Raw genomic sequence first — 18,167 nt, 5'->3', positions numbered from 1 at the left:
AAAAGATTCCAGGAGCCCTGTAATTTTCACTGACAGTCTAAAACATGTCCAAATGGGGAATTACTGTCTTGTTTTAATTGCACTGAATATGGCAAAAATAGCTTCCTTCTAATATTACTGGACTGCTTCCTAAGGAAACAAGAGTTATGCAGACTTGTTATGAAAGCTTCTATGTTCTAACAGGTTTTCTGAGAAAAAAACAACAGCTACACTGAGAAGAGAAACCCATACCAGCTGCTGTCCCTGGAAAGCCTGCAGCCAGCTGGCTCTCATGGACCAACCACTACAGACACCTCAGAATCCAGCTGCAGGCAGGACACATGCTGCCTTCTGTCCAGCCAGAGCTGGGGGCAAGGGAAGAGAGCTCAGGGCACGGGGAGAGAAGTGCACAGCAAATGGAGGAGGACATCTATAAGCCTGCTCATCACAACTAGAGGAAAGAAATCAGGATTTACTGCAGGAGGAAATCCAAGGAAAGAAGGGTTTCTTTAGTGCATGTTCACAGAACATCATGCTGCAGCAGTGGCTGGAGTCCCCCACCAAGCTTCCTGCTGCCAAGCACCACATATGCAGAGTCTGCATCAAGCCTGCAACATTTGAACAGAGCAGAAAAATCAACACCTTATGTTTTCAAAGGTCTTCAAACACTGATGAAATATACAAAAATCTCTCCATAACAACCTATTTCCTAAAGCTATAGATGTAAATATACAAAGAGATAATTTTCAGAAAGAAACAGCCTGCAAATTGCTTGCTCAGGCAACATGAATACACTGCAAGAACTGGTGATTAATCAAAGCAGATGCCTACAGTTACACAGGCTAGTAATGACCTAAAAAGCACTTATAATGGAAACCCAAAGCATTTTGAACTTTGCCTTTTCTAAAATACGATTCTAAATCTGTACTTTAGAATTGGGTCAAACCTACCACATTTTTTTTTCTGAAAATACATGGAAAACGAACAAAGCCATTTTTAGGGAGAGATATTTAAGTTTATATACTTCTCTGTCAATCACTGTAAATAAGTACAAACCCCCCTATTTCAAATACCAGACACATAAAAATTTTCAAATCTATTTAAGCTGCTTTTAATAAACTTTACCGAACTTGCAGAAAGAACTGAATCACTAATTTGCACAATGTGTGCCTTCATTCATGCCATGGTTATAATAACAATGTTATGATTTTAATGACTGATGCACACAGATTTCTGGCTCTACATTCAACTGTTGAAAACACATGGGAATAGTGACCACATGGAAGGCACTAGGCACCTAATGAACATCAGCAACAAGTTCCAAACAAGTCCACCAAGCCAGCACTGTTGACACACATATTAGTAACTGACCTGACCTCTCTACTTACACATCTTGCTCCTTTTTAATTGTTTAACCATTTTGAACATCAAAGCTTTCATATATCTACTGCAAGGCTTTCAGAAACTACCAGCACACCTTTCTCTCACTACAAGAAATTAACCTCATTTCAAGAATCAAAGACACCTTCCCATCCAACCCCCTAAAATTTGACAATCTATTGATTGACCTGACAATCTCTTCTAAAAAAGCTTGGTATGTAATGGGTATTTTGGGCCTGAATGTGTTGATTTAAATTTCCATTTGATTATGGGTTAGAAAATTTTAGAACCTAAAGAGATGCAAGCTGCAAAAAGATCCATAAATGCAAAATAGAAACATGGGTGTGTAGAAAACCAGTGCTGCACACACTTCTAAATTACTCTCTCCTCATCCAGCAGAAGGTGAGCTTTGACATCTACTAATGAAACAACACAGTGATTGCAGTACTGAATGCTCTCCAGCCATCAGTACAGAAACTATGCTCATTGCCTTCATCTCCTCTTGCTTTGTCAAGGCAAAGAAGGCAACCACCACAGGCAAGACAGAAAGTAGCATCAACACCAATGCCCAAGAGCATGGTATCTGCTGAATCACAGACATGGCCATTAAGTCTAAACAGTGTCACCGTTAAAATGGTGACATTTATCACACTCGGCTATCTATCTTTAAACAGAGTACTTGCTGAGGCTCCTAAAATTAGAAGGGAGCACACTGCAAATACCATGGTAACTACTTGGCATGGTAAATCAAGGTCCTTAAGGCACCCACACAGACTTGCTGCTATTGTGAATAGAGTTATCCGAATGGCACCTAAGCATTCTTACTACTTACCAAGCAGAAATGTTACCTCGGATTAAACTAAGAATAAAGCTAGGGGCTTACTCACTCAAAATAGCAGCAGGATTTTAATGACGTTAATGAGTAGCTCAAAACTGCTTAAAAATAATTTTGTTTCTACTGTACATTGTAAATACAAAGCTGGACTGATATGAAACTGATTTTAAAACACAAACAAATTGCACTTTGCAGAGAGAGCTGCCCCTCAAGCAGTTTAGGAAAGAACAAGGAGGAAAAGAAGGGAAGGAGAGAAACGGTACAGTGGAAGACCTTACACATTAAAGGAAATAAAGATTGTTGATGTTGAATGAGATCAGCCAGAAAACAGTAGTTGGATTTCATGTCTCCATTTTGGTTTTTAACATCTTCAATGACAAATTGAGGGTATATATTACTTATTCAATAAAAGCAGGATGGAACAATGTTATCTAAAGAATTGCGCCTCCAGACTTTGCTTTAAATTCAGACCTCAATACATTGGTAATCTTGGAAGCTCTCTCTTACAACAATAATTCTTTTGAGTTATTGTTACATTGATGTTCCAAAACTGAAAGAAGAGGCTGCTGGTGTTGCAGACAACTGAAAACTAATTACCTTTAAATTTGGTTGCCAAACACCAGTAGCAGATCCCAGAAAAAGGACACAAAAGTTTTCTTAGTCTTTTACACGAATTTTACTCTCATGTTACAAGGAATTTTTTTAGCCAGGAACAATAGCTGCTGATTTAAATATTTTCCTTTCCCTTTAGCATTCTCTCGGAACATCAGCATAGAAGGGTTCATAAAGCAGACAATTTGTATATACACAAGGAAGACAGGTAGGATAAACAAGTGTACACTACACACATTGTTAGAGATGTCAACCCTTCACACACACACACACACACACACAATGCTGAGCAAAAATAGAACCATCCCAAATTACAGGTGATGTGGGAATGCATACGGAGAGAGAAGACACAGTTGTCAAAGCTCAAATCATAAAACAGGTGACATGGAGCTAAGAGTCCTTGTCAGAGCACTTACAAGTAAAACTTCTCTTCCCATACAGGGTTCAGATTCCCAAAGATTGTTTTTGTCCTCTTCTTCGTTTTACCCACTTGAACAGTTACATATGGATCACTGGACCCCGTCTTGTCTTTGGCCTGCAGACCCTGAGCACACACCACTGAAAGGAAAACAGAAGGGTTACCACCATCCTGCAACAAGACAATGTATCCGACCACCACCCGAAGTATCAGTTCATAATGCCAAGAGAAACAGGAATATCCCTCACGAGAGCATTTCTGATGAGCTGCAGCTCATGGTGCACTACAGCACCTGCAATGGGGACATCTGCACCTGCTACCTGTATGTGCACTCAGCAGAAAGACACAGAGGTCAGAGAAGTCCTTCCTCTACGTTGTAATTCCACACTAACTCTCTTACTTGAGGCTCCCAAGTGAGACCAAGAGACCCCATGACTATCCCATCCCACTCACCAGTGATCGTGATCTTTGCTGACCATTTTGAGGTACCATCCAGCACACTCTGTTTCACTGTCTTCATCTGCTGAGCATGTGTCATTTTGCTCTCACAAAACACATCTCTGATCAAGTCGAAGATCTCAGGCTTGTTCCGCTCCCGGATTTTCATGCGATCCTTCATGGCCATGATGAAATTCTGGGTCCGGTCTTCAGCTCCATGCTTTGAGCTCTTCTCTGCTGCTCCTGTGCACCAGAAAATACACAATGCTCATCAGGAACAAACACACACAGAATCATGTCTCACTGAATCTGGACAGGGGGATCAAAGCTACAAGTTACCCTTCACATGATGGCTCCTGATACTGACATTTACACTCTGTTTCCCTCCGTTCCAATGTGCACAGAGACCTTGGACCATTTGGAGGCAGAGGGAGTAGTTCCTCTATAATCTGGGATCAGACTGCCCTTCTAACAACAGGTTAATTTAATATCCTTACAGCTGAAGAACACCCAGGACTGACACTCTTAACAGCATGGCCTCTGCTCTCATCACCTTGCTATGAACAAATAAATCCTTGCTTAGGCAAGTGCTAACAAGAGGACACAGGACCCCCATTACATATAGTACCTATGAGCTTGTCTCAGTGCTGCACTTCAGCACCACAGAAGAGAAGCTCAGATGGGTCTCCAGTGTCAGCATTTTCAATCCATGTGTGTCACAAAGCTCCCTGCTGAGCTCAGAGTCAAAGCAAATCTATGTCTCCTGCTTCTCTGGATGCCATTCTATTTTATCAGTTCACACAGAGACAACTCAATCAATTCCTAGAACTGCATAGGTATATCAACTACAACAAATACCTGTAGGATAGCAAACTCAACAGTTCAAAACCTGAGCCATTATAAGAAAGTAGTGTCCAGCAGCTGGAAACACAAGAGCCAGGCACAGAGTCTATAACTGCACAGGGAGTCAACTCCATCTGACAAAAGAGAAGCCTCTGGTCGCCTGCATACCTCAAAAAATTTCAAAGATCATACAATTATGAGATAAGACTACTCCCACCACCAAATACTTCCTACTCAATTCTGACAATCATTTTTACTGTCAGAATTTAGAAATTGACTACTGTGTCAGATGTGAGACATGCATCAATAAAAGCACCAATGTGAGCTAACAGGGCAGGTAACTCAGGTGTGAAATGAAAAGCAGGAACTCAGGATTGCACACAGTCTCTCAATACACTGTCTGCAGCAATTTTATATTATGATCTTAAGTCAGATTAAGTTAAACCAGTAGAAAAGTCCTATGAACACATTCAATCATAACCTTTCTGTTTAATGTAATATACTTTTGTTTGTTTTTCTTCTCTAGGATAGTTTAATTAAAGTAAGCGTAGTCCCAGGAAAAATGTTCTCAATTCAAGTATTCACCAAATATTAAATTACCTTAAAAATATCTATTATAGCAGGTGCAAGGTGTGTGCAAAGGGAGTCATCAATCCACAAAGATCCATGACACTGTTTTCTTCCAGAAGTGAGCAAATATGATATCTGAAATACCCTTGCTATAAGGAACTACAGTTTTGCATATGGTACTGTTTCAGCAAGCAGTGACTAAATATGAAAAAAGTCCTATGAACACATACACACAGAGAGAGAGAGAGAAGCCCAGCAGTACATAATCAAAGAGAATAAAAAGAGTTTCAGCTTGCAATAGACTGTAACTACTGAAGTGTCAGAAGTTCATTAAGGACACTGCATACCAAAGCGTGTTATTAAGGACCTGGGTGTGAAACAAGCCATAATTTTACATTACCTGAGTACTTTTTCATTTTCCTTGCTAGAGGCCTGATGTTCGGTATTTCACTAAGTACAATAAAAAGTACATGCCCCAGAGTTTCCTGTTGTTGGCTTAAGATGAAATGAAATAAAAAATACTGAAATTAATTACACAGTCCCTGCTGTCTCTACTCACCAGTGATGCACCTAACATTTATTAAAGGAATATGAAACTGAAATGATACCAGGGGCTATGCTTTGAACTTCAGATAAGAAGTGCTATTCAGCTTTAACAGAACTAGGTCTCCTGAGGATGGAGACGGACTCTATGCTTTATATGCAGAACTACAGAAAACTACTGGGAATTTGGGAAAGGCCAAACTGAACAATTTACCTTTCCTAGCTGGAATTCTGAGATCTGTCATGATCCAAATAAATCAACTCTGCCCTGACCCTTCTAACTTCAGGGAAATTAAGAACCAATTAAAACTCGCCTTAATGGAAGCACTGCAGGAGCATCAAATGAGGCCTTATAATGCAAGTTGAGATAAATGGAAGAATTCTAATAAAAACATGTTTGACATCCCCACAACCTCCAGAGACCCTGCACAGTGGATTTATCCCTCTGCAAGCCTAGCAGCAGTCCAGGGCACCCTGGGTTGCAGGATGTTCAAGCCATGACACACAGACCCCAACAACCCTCCAGCCACCTCCAACACTTGGCTCTGCCTTGTGACTCCAGAGGAAACCCCTCACCTCCACCCACACTGCTTCCCCACTATGCCCAGATAATTTATCCAGGCAGCTTCATTATTCCTTCCTTGGAAAAGGTCCCTCTCTGCCTGCAGAGACTGTGCCTGAATTGCAGGGCAAAAGCCTGAATCAGACAGACACCTTACTTAACAATACAGACAAAGAACAGACAATATCTGTTCTGCTGTCTCAACAACACACTGTGTCTTAATTTTGACACCTGCTTCTTGGTACAAAACCAAGAAGGCTTCTAAACCAACCACTGGGAGACTAATTAACTATCATGTATGTGTTTTAAATGCAAAATATGTCACTATACTGAGTGGCAGAGGGTACTTTTCCTGCTCTTGGACTGGGATTGTTTCTTCAAGCTGCAAAGACGTTTTTGGTCAATGGATCAGCTTTTCAAATCCTGTGAATGGCAACAGAAAGGCATTGGAATACACAAGTAACACATACAGCTTTTGGGCTTTCCTTCTTCCTCTCTATGACAGAATTATCAGTCAATTTATGACTGGAAACAGAAAGCAAATAGATCTATATTGGGAATTGTATTGATACAGCTATTAGTATACTACCAGTGCTGTTATTCTGTGCTTTAAGAAGAATTCAAGAAAGCAACACTGTCAGGACAGAAGGCAGCTGTTCAGTAGGCGGATAATGCTAAGGAATTATATATTCTTGAAACTTAAAATAGATATTCAAGTTTCAAATAAAGGTATCCTTCTTCCTTCTGTGCAAATATTTTCCTACATAGGACTCTGGGAGCAAACAACTGTTCATCACCATGGTGTCTAACCATCATTCAACTCAGAAGCCAAGATGATTAGCACATGACTTAATTGGTCTGACTAAACCCCCCACTCACTGACTCGGTCTCAGAACTGCAGACTCTGAACCCAAAGTACAACACACACAAGTTTCTCATCCAAAAAGCAACAATTACACCTGCCTCACAGTCCTGAGTCAAAATGTATCAATTAAAAAAGCTAGCCCAGAACTGTACAGGCCTCTTACAGACTCTTGCTCACACAATGTTCCTCTTTCCACCCTCTTAGTAATTACTCCTCTGCATTTGTTCCTCTGTCTCCTACTCATCCAGCTCCAGATTTACTCTTTCTTTGATACCAGAATTGCCCAACCCATTGTAATTCAGTTAGTACCACACCAATGCTCAAGGCAAGAGACAAAAGCTCAGTTTCCAAAAGCATTGCATGCCCTGGGGATGTTAAAGAACATCCCTCTATCCACTCTCACTCAAGTAAGAAAAGATAAGTAGCCATTCAGAATAGACTTCTACTCTTCCAAGAATAGCAGATGGCTAAAAAGAGAGCACTGTCCCTGGAGTAGGTATTTATGAGCTTATGATAAAAAAGGTAAGTGCCCTATCATCAGAATAATAACTACTAAGCATCTACAACACTATGAACCAGGAGGCTGCAGTACACATACTACAACTGATTCCAAGCTATTGCACTTCAGACACCACCAATTCATGGAATAGCCCTGCTGAAGCAGTCTGCAAATGGGCTTTGATTCAAATTACAACAAAGCATTGCTGAATTTTTCACCAGTGCAGTCCCACACTGATGATAAATTTTTTTAGTGTATCAGGTAATAAGTTTCTTAAAAACATAGAGACAAAGAAAAATACCCTCAGAAGAGAGAATCAAACTTAATTCTAAAAGACTTGGGAGAATTACTTTCCCCAGAAAGGTATGAAGGATGGAAAATGGATAAACAGCACATTCTGAATCTAAGGAATAAAACCCCAGGTGTCTACCCAAAATTTTAAGGCATAAACAATGGAAAAGTAGTTGTGACCAGCCTGAACATTCATTTTACTCCAATGCAACATTTTCTGGAAGACTTACACAGATTGAAGTGAATATATATCCTGAGGCATCAAGGTACAATCAATAGAATTGTATTTGTTACCAGTCTGAAAATTCATTTTACTCCACTGTAACATTTTCTGGAAGCCCTAAATAGACATAAGTGAAGATATGTCCTGAGAATGTTTTGGGTTTTTTTGCCGACAGCAACAATAAAGCTTCTGTTAGGAAAAAATCCCTTCTGAGTTCAGGATACAAGAAAGTTCAGTCTTGAATTTATGGGATCTCTAAACTATTGTTTGTCCCCCAGACACCCTGTTTCTCATTCCTCAAGCACAGACTACGTTCTTCAAATATATGTATAAAAAGAAACTAAACTTCTCCGTTTTCCTCTGGTTTTTTGGGTTCCAGTTAGAAGAACTTTAGCATGAACACACCAAAGTAAAGAACACAGTTGTCTGAAATTGCCTTTTAATATGTTTCTAGTATTGATAACAATTGTTTTCCCATTCCAGAGGCACATTCACCCCGTTCTCCAACTCCCACCACCATCCTCTGTCTTCTCTATCTTTTCATTGCACATTTACCATCTCCAGCTTCCTCTACATCTCTACCCCAGCTAATGATATCTTTCACATTCACGGTGGGTAACCCTGCAAACTCCACTCACAATTTCTCTTCCTTGATTCTGGACACCTCACACACTAGAACTCAGTAAGGAAAATTTTTGTTTGGTTGGATTTTACCTTTCTACATGCTTCACACTTTTTAAGCCTGGTGTACTCTCAGTTGTTTCCTCTCTGTTTCTGTAACTCTGCATGATGAAGTATCCTGAGTTGACATTTTGAAAGAAAACGTGAAAACATCTGCAACCCCCTGAATAAAATAACAAGTTCTTACTTAATGCTTAGTCGTATATGAAAAGTAATTTCCAGTTGTTTCTTCTATTCTATGAAAAAAACACAGCATCACATCCCACAGCCCATTGCATAAGATTATGTAATTACAGCTAGAGATAAGAAAATCTTCCCCCATGGTTATTCTTCAGTGTCTCAGCTCCAGAGACTCCCTGTTCTCAAGGAGTCTGAATCACTGAAGTTGTCTTCTACCTTTAATTTTCTCACATCCAACTTAGCCCTTTTACTCTTTTGTAAATAATGAGCTTAGAAAGATCATCTTACTCCCTGTAGCTTATCTCCCTCTTCCCCAACATGGTGAAAGCAAAAACAGGTTCAAACAAGGACTAAACCAATTCACAGAGCCACTGCTGCCAGCTGTGAAACAGTATCTGCTGCCCAGAAAGGCTTTAAGACATGGATATCTGTAAACTGTAAGAGTAAGCCAGAGTCATAGCAGGTGCACTACATGCAGATCTCCTGCATCTCTGCCCTGGGCTCCAAAACATCCCTTTAGAAACATTCTATTAGGGAAGACCTAGTAGAGCTATTTTTTTTTTTTTAAACAGCATGATTCCTTCCCTCCCGTCCCAGACTGCCAAGTATCTCCTTTGAAAGATTAACAATCTTGCATCATCCAAGACATTATCATATTTCTTCCATTAGTACTGAACTCTCTCCAGTACCCATTCCCACCTGCAGTCTCCCTTCTTGAACAAGGATAGACACAACCCTCCTCTGCAGAAACATACTTCCTCTTAGTCACTAGCTATTTCTTTAATACAGAGGTTTTTCCCTGTTGTTTTCAACTTCAGGACCACTGCTCTGTACAACAGCTTTGTGCCTGTTTCCTCTTCGCTGCTGGTGCAAATCTAATCCTCCTCTGTTCTCCACAGATTTCTTCCTTACTGAGATACCACAACTCCCTTGCATTACAGCATCATGGGTATGCATCTGAATCCAGCCTGGATGCCTTGAGATTTTCATCCAAATACTGAAAATCAGCAGTTAGCAGAGAGTTCTGGTGAAGTCCAGAAATAGAAAGGTTATTCTCAGGAACTGACCCTGCACATCAGACTGTGACAGAAAACTGAGCTATGACCAAACTACATTCTCCTGCACCAAATGCTCTTTGCTTAGTCACAGAAAGGGCTCAACAAAGCCAAGGTGCCAATGATGCTATAAACTCACCTCCCAGCCCTCAAAGACAAATCTAGAACTGCTGAGCAACTGGGAGACAGAGGTGTTTGGCCAGGATCAGATGTGTCTTACAAATCAGCCATTGTAAATAGCCCTAGACCTAATTGACAACTTCAAGACTCTGCACTCATCAAAAATACAAGTGTAAACAACATCCATTTGGGTGTTAAGAAGAGTCGTAAGAAGAAACAAAACCTATGATTCACTGGTATCCCTTGCTGAATCACTCAGTCTGGCTTTCCCAAACAACTGCAGCCCCATTCAGATCACAAGATCTGACTTTTCAAATTCGTAGAATTGCTGAAAGGGATTTGCAATAAGTCTCTTCATAGTTCACAAACTTTTCTGATTCCTTAGACTTAGTTCATCAAGTTACAATGACAAGAAGAGTGAACAAAAAGAGTCACACCTTCCTACTCAACATTTAACACACATGGAAGGAATTTCTATTCTATTTAGACTGAGGTATTTTGCTCTCAAGCAGGAATATATATAAATTTGAGACTGAATTAAGAAATGGTATTTCAAGCAAATAAGAAAAACTGGACCAAGGTAGATGCCTAAATGAATACTTTTTTCTCTTTTTTTTCCCCTTTAATCAAATTCCTTTTAAACTTCTCCATTGTTTGTGTGTCATTTTTTCTGCAAAGTTACAGAATTCCTTGAAGAGAGACTTGTTTTTTACTTAGTTTTTTACACCAGTGAAATAATCAGAAATGCTAGTAGGAAGATTAAATACTGCCCATATACTTGAACAACACCTTTGTGTCTGACTCACCATCTCTGTTAACTCAGCCCTAAGTCTATAAAGTGGTTCAGCCAAGCAGGCCTACTGTTGAAAAGACAAAATGCCTTCCCAGGTTGCTGTTGGTATAGATAATCCAAGCTAAATCCAGGAACTCTATACCCTAAGCACGAGCCCAGTGCTGCTCTAAAAAGCTTAAAACAGGGGCACAGACAGATGGTTGAAACAAGCAACCTGACTGCAATACCAGGGCAGGGGGGAGAGAACAAATGCCAGAACATTCAGCCTCATACCCTCTTCATCTAACCCTTACTTACACGCAGGACATGCTAGCAAATACACAACCTGAGCTGACACAAACAGAGCAAACAAAGCAAAAAACCAAATCGGCCATCAAAAAATCAACCAAAACCAACAAACAGATGTGAAAGAGTAAAGAATTAAACCTTCTTTAAAAGGACATCAAGCACAATGCTGCGAAGCTTTTCTGCATCAGTGGAGCTGTCTGTGCCCCAAGGAGGTAGGTTTAGCCCAATGGCACCTTTTCAGAAAACACACAGTCACTTCAATCACTGCAGCTTCACTGATCCCTGAGATATCAGCAGTACACTTAGGAAGGCTCTGGCAACAATTTCTGGAGCAGCCACACTCCACTGAACTCTACTCACTCTGCAGGCAGTCAGCATTGAGCAGGTCTTGGCACTTCTCGTGGCACTTGACCCCGCACTCCCCGCAGCGCATTCCCTGCCGCGCGATGCCCCACAGCAGCCCCTCACACTCGTAGCAGTACGTAGGAGTTGTGGCCGTCCACACTTCAAAGTTGTGTGGGGTTGTACAAGAGATGGGGTAAATTAAGGCTTGCAAGGTCTTCTTATAGACATGAGATTTCTGAAAGGCAAGAGCACATGTAAACCAACATCCAGGGAGGTGACTGAGCATATTTTTGCTGGTTTATGCAAGGGTTTTACAGGAAGAGGCATGACCAGTGCTATAAAGCTACACATTTGAGGTGGACAAATGCATCAAATTTTACATGCAGTGTCAGAGGACACTCCTCGCCTTGCAAAAGTGTCTCCCCAGGCGTTAAAAATACCGGAAGACAACAATTAATGTTTGCAGATGGGAAATACCTTGAATAAAGCAAGTTTCACACACTGTCCCTTATGGCACATAGCACAGAAGGAAATGGTAAGATTACTGAGATCAAAAAAGTGTTTGACAGCACCATCAAGGCAGATGATGCCTCTTGTGGTGCCCTATGCAGGACCAGGAGTTGAACTCAATGATCCTGATGGGTACCTTTCCAACTCAGCATATCCTGTGATTCTGTGTTTCTACATTTTTCAGGATTATATTGATACATTAAATATTACTTTTATGTGTTTAGTTTCTTTGACCAAATTATATAGGAAGCTTTGCATCTATATTTCCAGACATCTGTGAAGCTGGCTCTGAATCTCAGAGAGCCAAATCCCTTTAATTTGCTTAGTCAGCATTAAGAGAAGTCAAGTAACCCTCCCACTTACCAGCTCTTCATCTTTGAGAGATGTTCTAGTAGCCATTGCTGAGGTAATTCCGGCTTTTCGGGACTGAACCAGTGACTAGGGAAGAAGAAAGTTTGTTATTCACTACCAACACTTACAAGTGCAAAGGCATTACATGTCCAGAGATGTGAGCAAGGGGACTCTGTCATGCCAGACACCAAACCAGCAATCTACTGCATTTAAGTTGGTTTCTTAAATGACTGTTCACATCTCAGAGGAGTCAAATGTATACTCTGAAAGGTCTCCAACTTGTTTCCATCTGTCTATAATCAGTCCCACTCTAGTAAATTTCTATTTGTTTCTCTGAAAGAATTGCCAATGAAACGTGGGTTCCCATCTCCACTTTCTAGTAGCAACAGTAGCCCTTCTGCAGTCTGAGGTCACTACAACAGACTCACTTTTGCATATCTAACTTCATTCATATCCAAAGGGAGATTATTTCACCCGCTTTACAAAACATACAACACCCCAAAATGTGACAGTAAAGAGGTTGCAAGTAACAAGGATAAAAGAAAGGGGAGTGAGTTGGGAGCAGAGGTTTGAATGTGACTGTGTATCACATTCATCAGCCATCACTGAACACAATGAACTGCATTTTCCCCTCAGAATACTGCCTTTCACATCATGCTAGCACTGCTTTGCAGCTGTGGACAGCACAGGGCACTGTCTTTGCAGCACCTCACAGTGGCACACTGGGATTTCTACAGCCACTCCAGTAACATGAAGGCAGAGAAAGATACTTAAAGATAGCAGCATTTGCTTTGAAATCATCCAACTCTATCGGTTTTGTACCACTTATGTTCTGCTTTATGCTGTTTCAAGAGAAACTGAAAAAGTTCATTCCAACAGTGATGGAGCAGGACAGAGTATTGGATATGCATTCACTGCAATAAGGTTCAAACAAAAAGCAAAGAAGTAGAGGGGGAAATAACATAAAGTAAGGGGTTTTTTTCTGGTAAAGACTTGATGGATAGTCTTCACCTCCACTTACCATGGCCTGTGAACAGAGAGAATGAATGCATTCAAGGGAAGTAACACAAGTTAATGCCATTATTGCAACGATTTAAGATACAAGCAGTTAGCTAGACACATGCCAAGCTGCCCATGTATAAGCTGGCAGACAAAATTGTATGCATCTTTTCACATGAATTACAGGATATAGAAACTTTGGTCTTTCAGCTGTTACAGCATTTCTCTCAAGTATGAAATCGCTACGTGTACTGAATAAACCAACAGAAAACCATTTGTCCTGCAGAAGCCTTATCATACAAGCATATGAAACTTGTCCTCATTACTCACTTGGTTCACATGCTTCCTCAGAGCAGAAGTCCACTGGCAATTTTGCAAATAGCTTTTAAAATCCAACCACATATGCTCATTTATCTATCCTCTAAAATTCCAGCCTTCTGGTAAGCTGCCAAACCTCACACGGATGTTATAACTTTCCCTAAGGTATGTGATTTTTAGGAAAACCTTTTAAAATTCTGCAGGCCTAAAAATAATAAAATATTTTGTGTAAAATAAAAAGGATAAAAACATGAAAAATACCCTAGTTCTGTGAAATGAATGAAATTGTCTACAAAACCATAGCTAATTCTCACTGACATTTTTTAAGCAGTACTCCTAACTCTTTAGTATAAGAATTAATTTGATAAAATGCTTGAGATTCTTGAAGTGACAATGAATGTGCCCATACATCAAGAATGTAAAGCCAGTTGTGTAAATGCTGTGTGGCAGAAGAGAAACAAACAAATCTCTTACCAGATCACTGACAAGTGGAATTGGCTTTTTTTTGCGCAGATCAGGCATGCTATCGATGCCATAGAGACCACCTGCAGGCCTGGAAATCCAGGAGGAAAAAAAAACAACAAAACAACTAATTAATTTAGGGTTGGGAGGCGTGAAGAGGGTGATGCTTTACTGCAGCAAGAAAAACAGCCAGAAGATTATACTTAAGAAAGTGTAAAGTTAATGCTAAAAACGATTAAGTGTTTATCTTCTTCACATGCAACAATCCAGACATTCCTGCCTGGTGTTGGTGGTTGGGGGGCAGCACAACAAAGAGGATCAGCCCCAGGGCAGGATGCTGCCATCTTCTTATTCTAGTCTAGAACACACTTATTACTGGCCCTTGAGGACCGTAAAATTGTTAGGAAAAAACTGACATCAGAAGAGAAAATATATTATTTTTATTTCTATAAAAGAGACTATTTGTGGTGCTTAGCATTTCAAGCCATGCAGACCTGTACACACAAGAGATAGCATTTGCTGGCAGAAGTGACAATGAAGCAGACTGGTGATTACCCCAGCAACAGTCAGAGTCTGATGAAATAAAACACTCTGACCTACTTCCCCTTCCCAATGAGACCAGCCTGAATAATTATACCTGGATCCTACCACTTACTGGTAACACCACATGGATGTACCCCTGTGCTTGAAGATGGTCTATTAATCCAGCTTAAAGGTCTTCAGAAAATGCATCCATCTCTAAGGACTATCCAAAAGATAATGCTTTTTCCTAAAGGTGGAAACTGAGCACACACCTCTCTGCTGTAGCTTCCTCCCCACAATGAACACCCAGCCCAGCAGGCAAAATCCACAGCACTTCTCAGTGTCTCTCTCACCCTCCCCACCTCCGCTCTGGTCTCAGGCCTTGCTAACAATAAGAATATGGCTTCTGAGGCCTTCTTGATTATAGAGACTGCAAGGGAACCCTCTGCCTCTCCATCTTCAGCCATTTTCTCCACACTCTGCCACTCTGGCTTACATGTTTTGGTATTTGTGTGATAAACTGGCTGGCAATTTCAGCCACATTATTTTGTTGATTTAGTACAGCACACCCAGTCAAAAGGCTCTGCAGGAAAATTATAGGAAAAAGGAATGTGGAACAAACTGTTCATACAGCCATAAAAACTACCTTTCCAAACAATCTAGGAAATCAAACTGCCACTACAAATTCGCACATGCCGTGAAAATTATGAGGTTGATAAATGACAAGAGGCAACCTGCAGCCATTAGAGAGCAGGGCCTACTCAAGCCCACTTAAATACAGCCAAAAGCAAAAAAACACCAAACAACAAAACCCCCAGACCAAACCCATGCTACAGCTTGAGAATGGACAAGGATGCCACAACATGGCCTAGCATGAGGCTGTGACAAAGAGGAAAGTAGTCCATTATTACAGAAACATGTGACAGAATTTAATAGTATAATTGACTTTTTTGATGGGGCGTAGGAGGGTGACGTGTCCAAGCCATGGCTGAGCTGACAGCTGCTGCTGGCTGAACAAGCCTGCTGGGAAGGTGAGCAGTCATGTGTACTTGCAAGAGCCATGTCAGCTTCCCAGTTTTCCAACAGTGCAGTTTTCCAATACTGGAAATCCTCACAGCAAGGCCACGCTGTGTTTTTTTACTAGAGGCTATCATACTTCTGATAGAGAATTCCAGAAAAACTTTTTGACCAAGTCATACTGCAAAAATCCGTTCTGACTTAATATAGAAAAATCTCACCCACATAAAGAAGTAAGAAATATGTTTATATTGCCACATTTGTCTGCTGCCCTCATGCCACAAAATCTTTCTGATGCTGGTGATACTGTTTTGAGGTAAAATAGGTGTCATGGCAGACTACTCAGATGATGCAAAGAATCCCAGGATTACCTGAACCACAACACAGCTTATTGATAAGCTTTGAGTCAAGGATTTGTGTAAATCCCTCGAATTATGAAAGCATATATAAAATTGAAAGGGAGAGTGTATAACCTGAAAAGATTCACCAAAATGATCACAAGTAAAACTCCAGAGTTAATGCTCCTGGCTAACAGCTTTTTCCTACCTGATTTCAAATTTTTTTTCTAATTTAATTGAAAGGAAAATGTGATACTCTGACATTTCCCAAGAAAGAAGAGAAACATTAAAATTGCATGCTTTATAAATTCAAGATGAGCCTATATAAATTATTGTGCATGTCTAGTTACAACTTGGTTTGTTGCAAAATATTTTTGATAGATTGAGGTTTATGACAGAAACAGTGGTAAGCCAGGATGATAAAAGTATTTGAAAGGTGCTTGTATTTGTCACTGAAGAGAGGTGTACTAGTACACACATAGTTACACACCTGGATGACCTGCTTTTAGCTTGTTAATATTAATTAAAAAATTCAACAATTCCTAGTTTTCAAAAGTGTTGTGCTTTTAGCTACCTCAGTCCCTTTATTCAAGCACAACTGCTACCTCACTTAATAACAGAAGAATTGACAGTGCCTCAAATGTGCACAGTGCAGTTTTATATGTAATAGGATAACTCTCCTCTGCAGTGGATGTAATATTTATAGCATTATAGAGAGCTGTACTGAAGAGTGAATAGCATTTCTGTATGAGAAGATAATTTGCACTAATAAATAAAAGATACAGATACAAGATACTACACTCAGAGACTGATCCATAATACCAATTGTACATTTTCTTTTGAAGTGGTATCTCCAAAGCCAGTGATTACAGACAGGGAGCTCCTGTTGCATTATCCTATAAATGAAAATTGCTTGAAGAACGTATTCATCTTTTAATACATGTTGTATCACACAGAGGTTTCCATTAAATCTAGACAATCTAAGCAAGCTAAGGTGGCTTGCAATAACAGAGGAGGGCTACTTCTTTCAAAGGACACCACAACTGTAATCTTCCCATTGAAAGAACAACTCCAAGCATAAATAATTTAATATTCTTTGAGGCTAATAAGCCAAAATGTGGCCAAGGGTTGAATTAAAGGTTTACATCCCACAACCACCTTCTCTGGGAATCCCTTGCATGGGATGAGTGAGTATGACAAACTTTTGTCAAAACTACATTAGCCAGACTGTCCAGCTGTATCTTGCATGGAAAAGAAAAAAATTACAGACTAGAGCAAACAATGCCTCGAATTGACAACACACGTTTAAATAATTCAGGACTTGTAGGTGTATCTACCTTTCAGGCTAGGAAATAATTTGATGTGCATGAACCAATAAACTGAGTACACTGTCTCCTTGTTAAAGCAGAAGGTGCTGTTTATAGTTACAATAAATCACTGCCTCCTGCTCCTGCAAATTGCCAATTCTCCAGCAGCCCACTCACTAAGTCCCAGGTTCCTTGGGAAAAGCAGAGGGTTGCTAGGCAGCTCCAGGCATCCGCAGGTGACGATTTGTGGGAATACCAACACCACAGAACAATGACTCCAAAAGGAGAAAGCCATATAATGAAGCCTCCAATTCAACTTTATGTTTTATTAGGGAAGCTTCCTTCAGTAGTATTAGAATTAACTTAAGCAAGCCAACGTCTGGCTGAGATTTCAGGGTGAATCTTGCTGCTGCTGACTGACAGCTCCTAATGGGTGCCCCACCACCAAACCAAATCACCTTGACCATGTACCAGGCACATAACCTGTAAAATGTGTCACTGTCCTTTTCCTGCCAGAGGATCCCAGGGAAGCTACCATGCTGACACCTATTACCACAGAGTGTCACGCTGCAATTACAAACAGAATTTGTCTGCTTCATTTGCTGCAAGCAGTGTGTTGTGGAGAGGATGCACAACCTGATAACTCTCATCTGTGCAAAACAGGCATGATGAGCGATGCTTTAAAAATACAGACTGCAATAATTTCTAGAGTTAGTGCAGTTTTAACTACTACAAGGAATCGATGCAAATACAGAAGACTCCCCCAAACCTATCATCTTCTTTTAAGAGCAGAAGACACAGCACTCCTTCAGAGCTACTCTTT

The 18,167-nt window shown here is 40.4% G+C and overlaps 1 protein-coding gene across 7 annotated transcripts in view; it reads right to left on the bottom strand.

Moving 5' to 3' along the window:
- UNC13B (unc-13 homolog B) overlaps nt 1-18,167 on the bottom strand; it is a 206,993-nt gene that overhangs the window by 66,405 nt on the left and 122,421 nt on the right. For all 7 annotated transcript variants that reach the window (XM_074533532.1, XM_074533534.1, XM_074533533.1 and 4 more), the window contains 5 exons: nt 14,173-14,251; nt 12,394-12,468; nt 11,536-11,755; nt 3,678-3,905; nt 3,223-3,364 (listed from right to left, as the gene is read on the bottom strand). In XM_074533532.1, coding sequence (XP_074389633.1) covers nt 3,223-3,364; nt 3,678-3,905; nt 11,536-11,755; nt 12,394-12,468; nt 14,173-14,251 — 744 coding nt within the window. The remainder of the gene's footprint in view (nt 1-3,222; nt 3,365-3,677; nt 3,906-11,535; nt 11,756-12,393; nt 12,469-14,172; nt 14,252-18,167) is intronic.

This window comes from Zonotrichia albicollis, chromosome Z (genome assembly GCF_047830755.1).
Source record: "Zonotrichia albicollis isolate bZonAlb1 chromosome Z, bZonAlb1.hap1, whole genome shotgun sequence".
Classification (NCBI taxonomy): Eukaryota; Metazoa; Chordata; class Aves; order Passeriformes; family Passerellidae; genus Zonotrichia; species Zonotrichia albicollis.
This window is presented reverse-complemented; position numbering and strand designations above follow the sequence as displayed.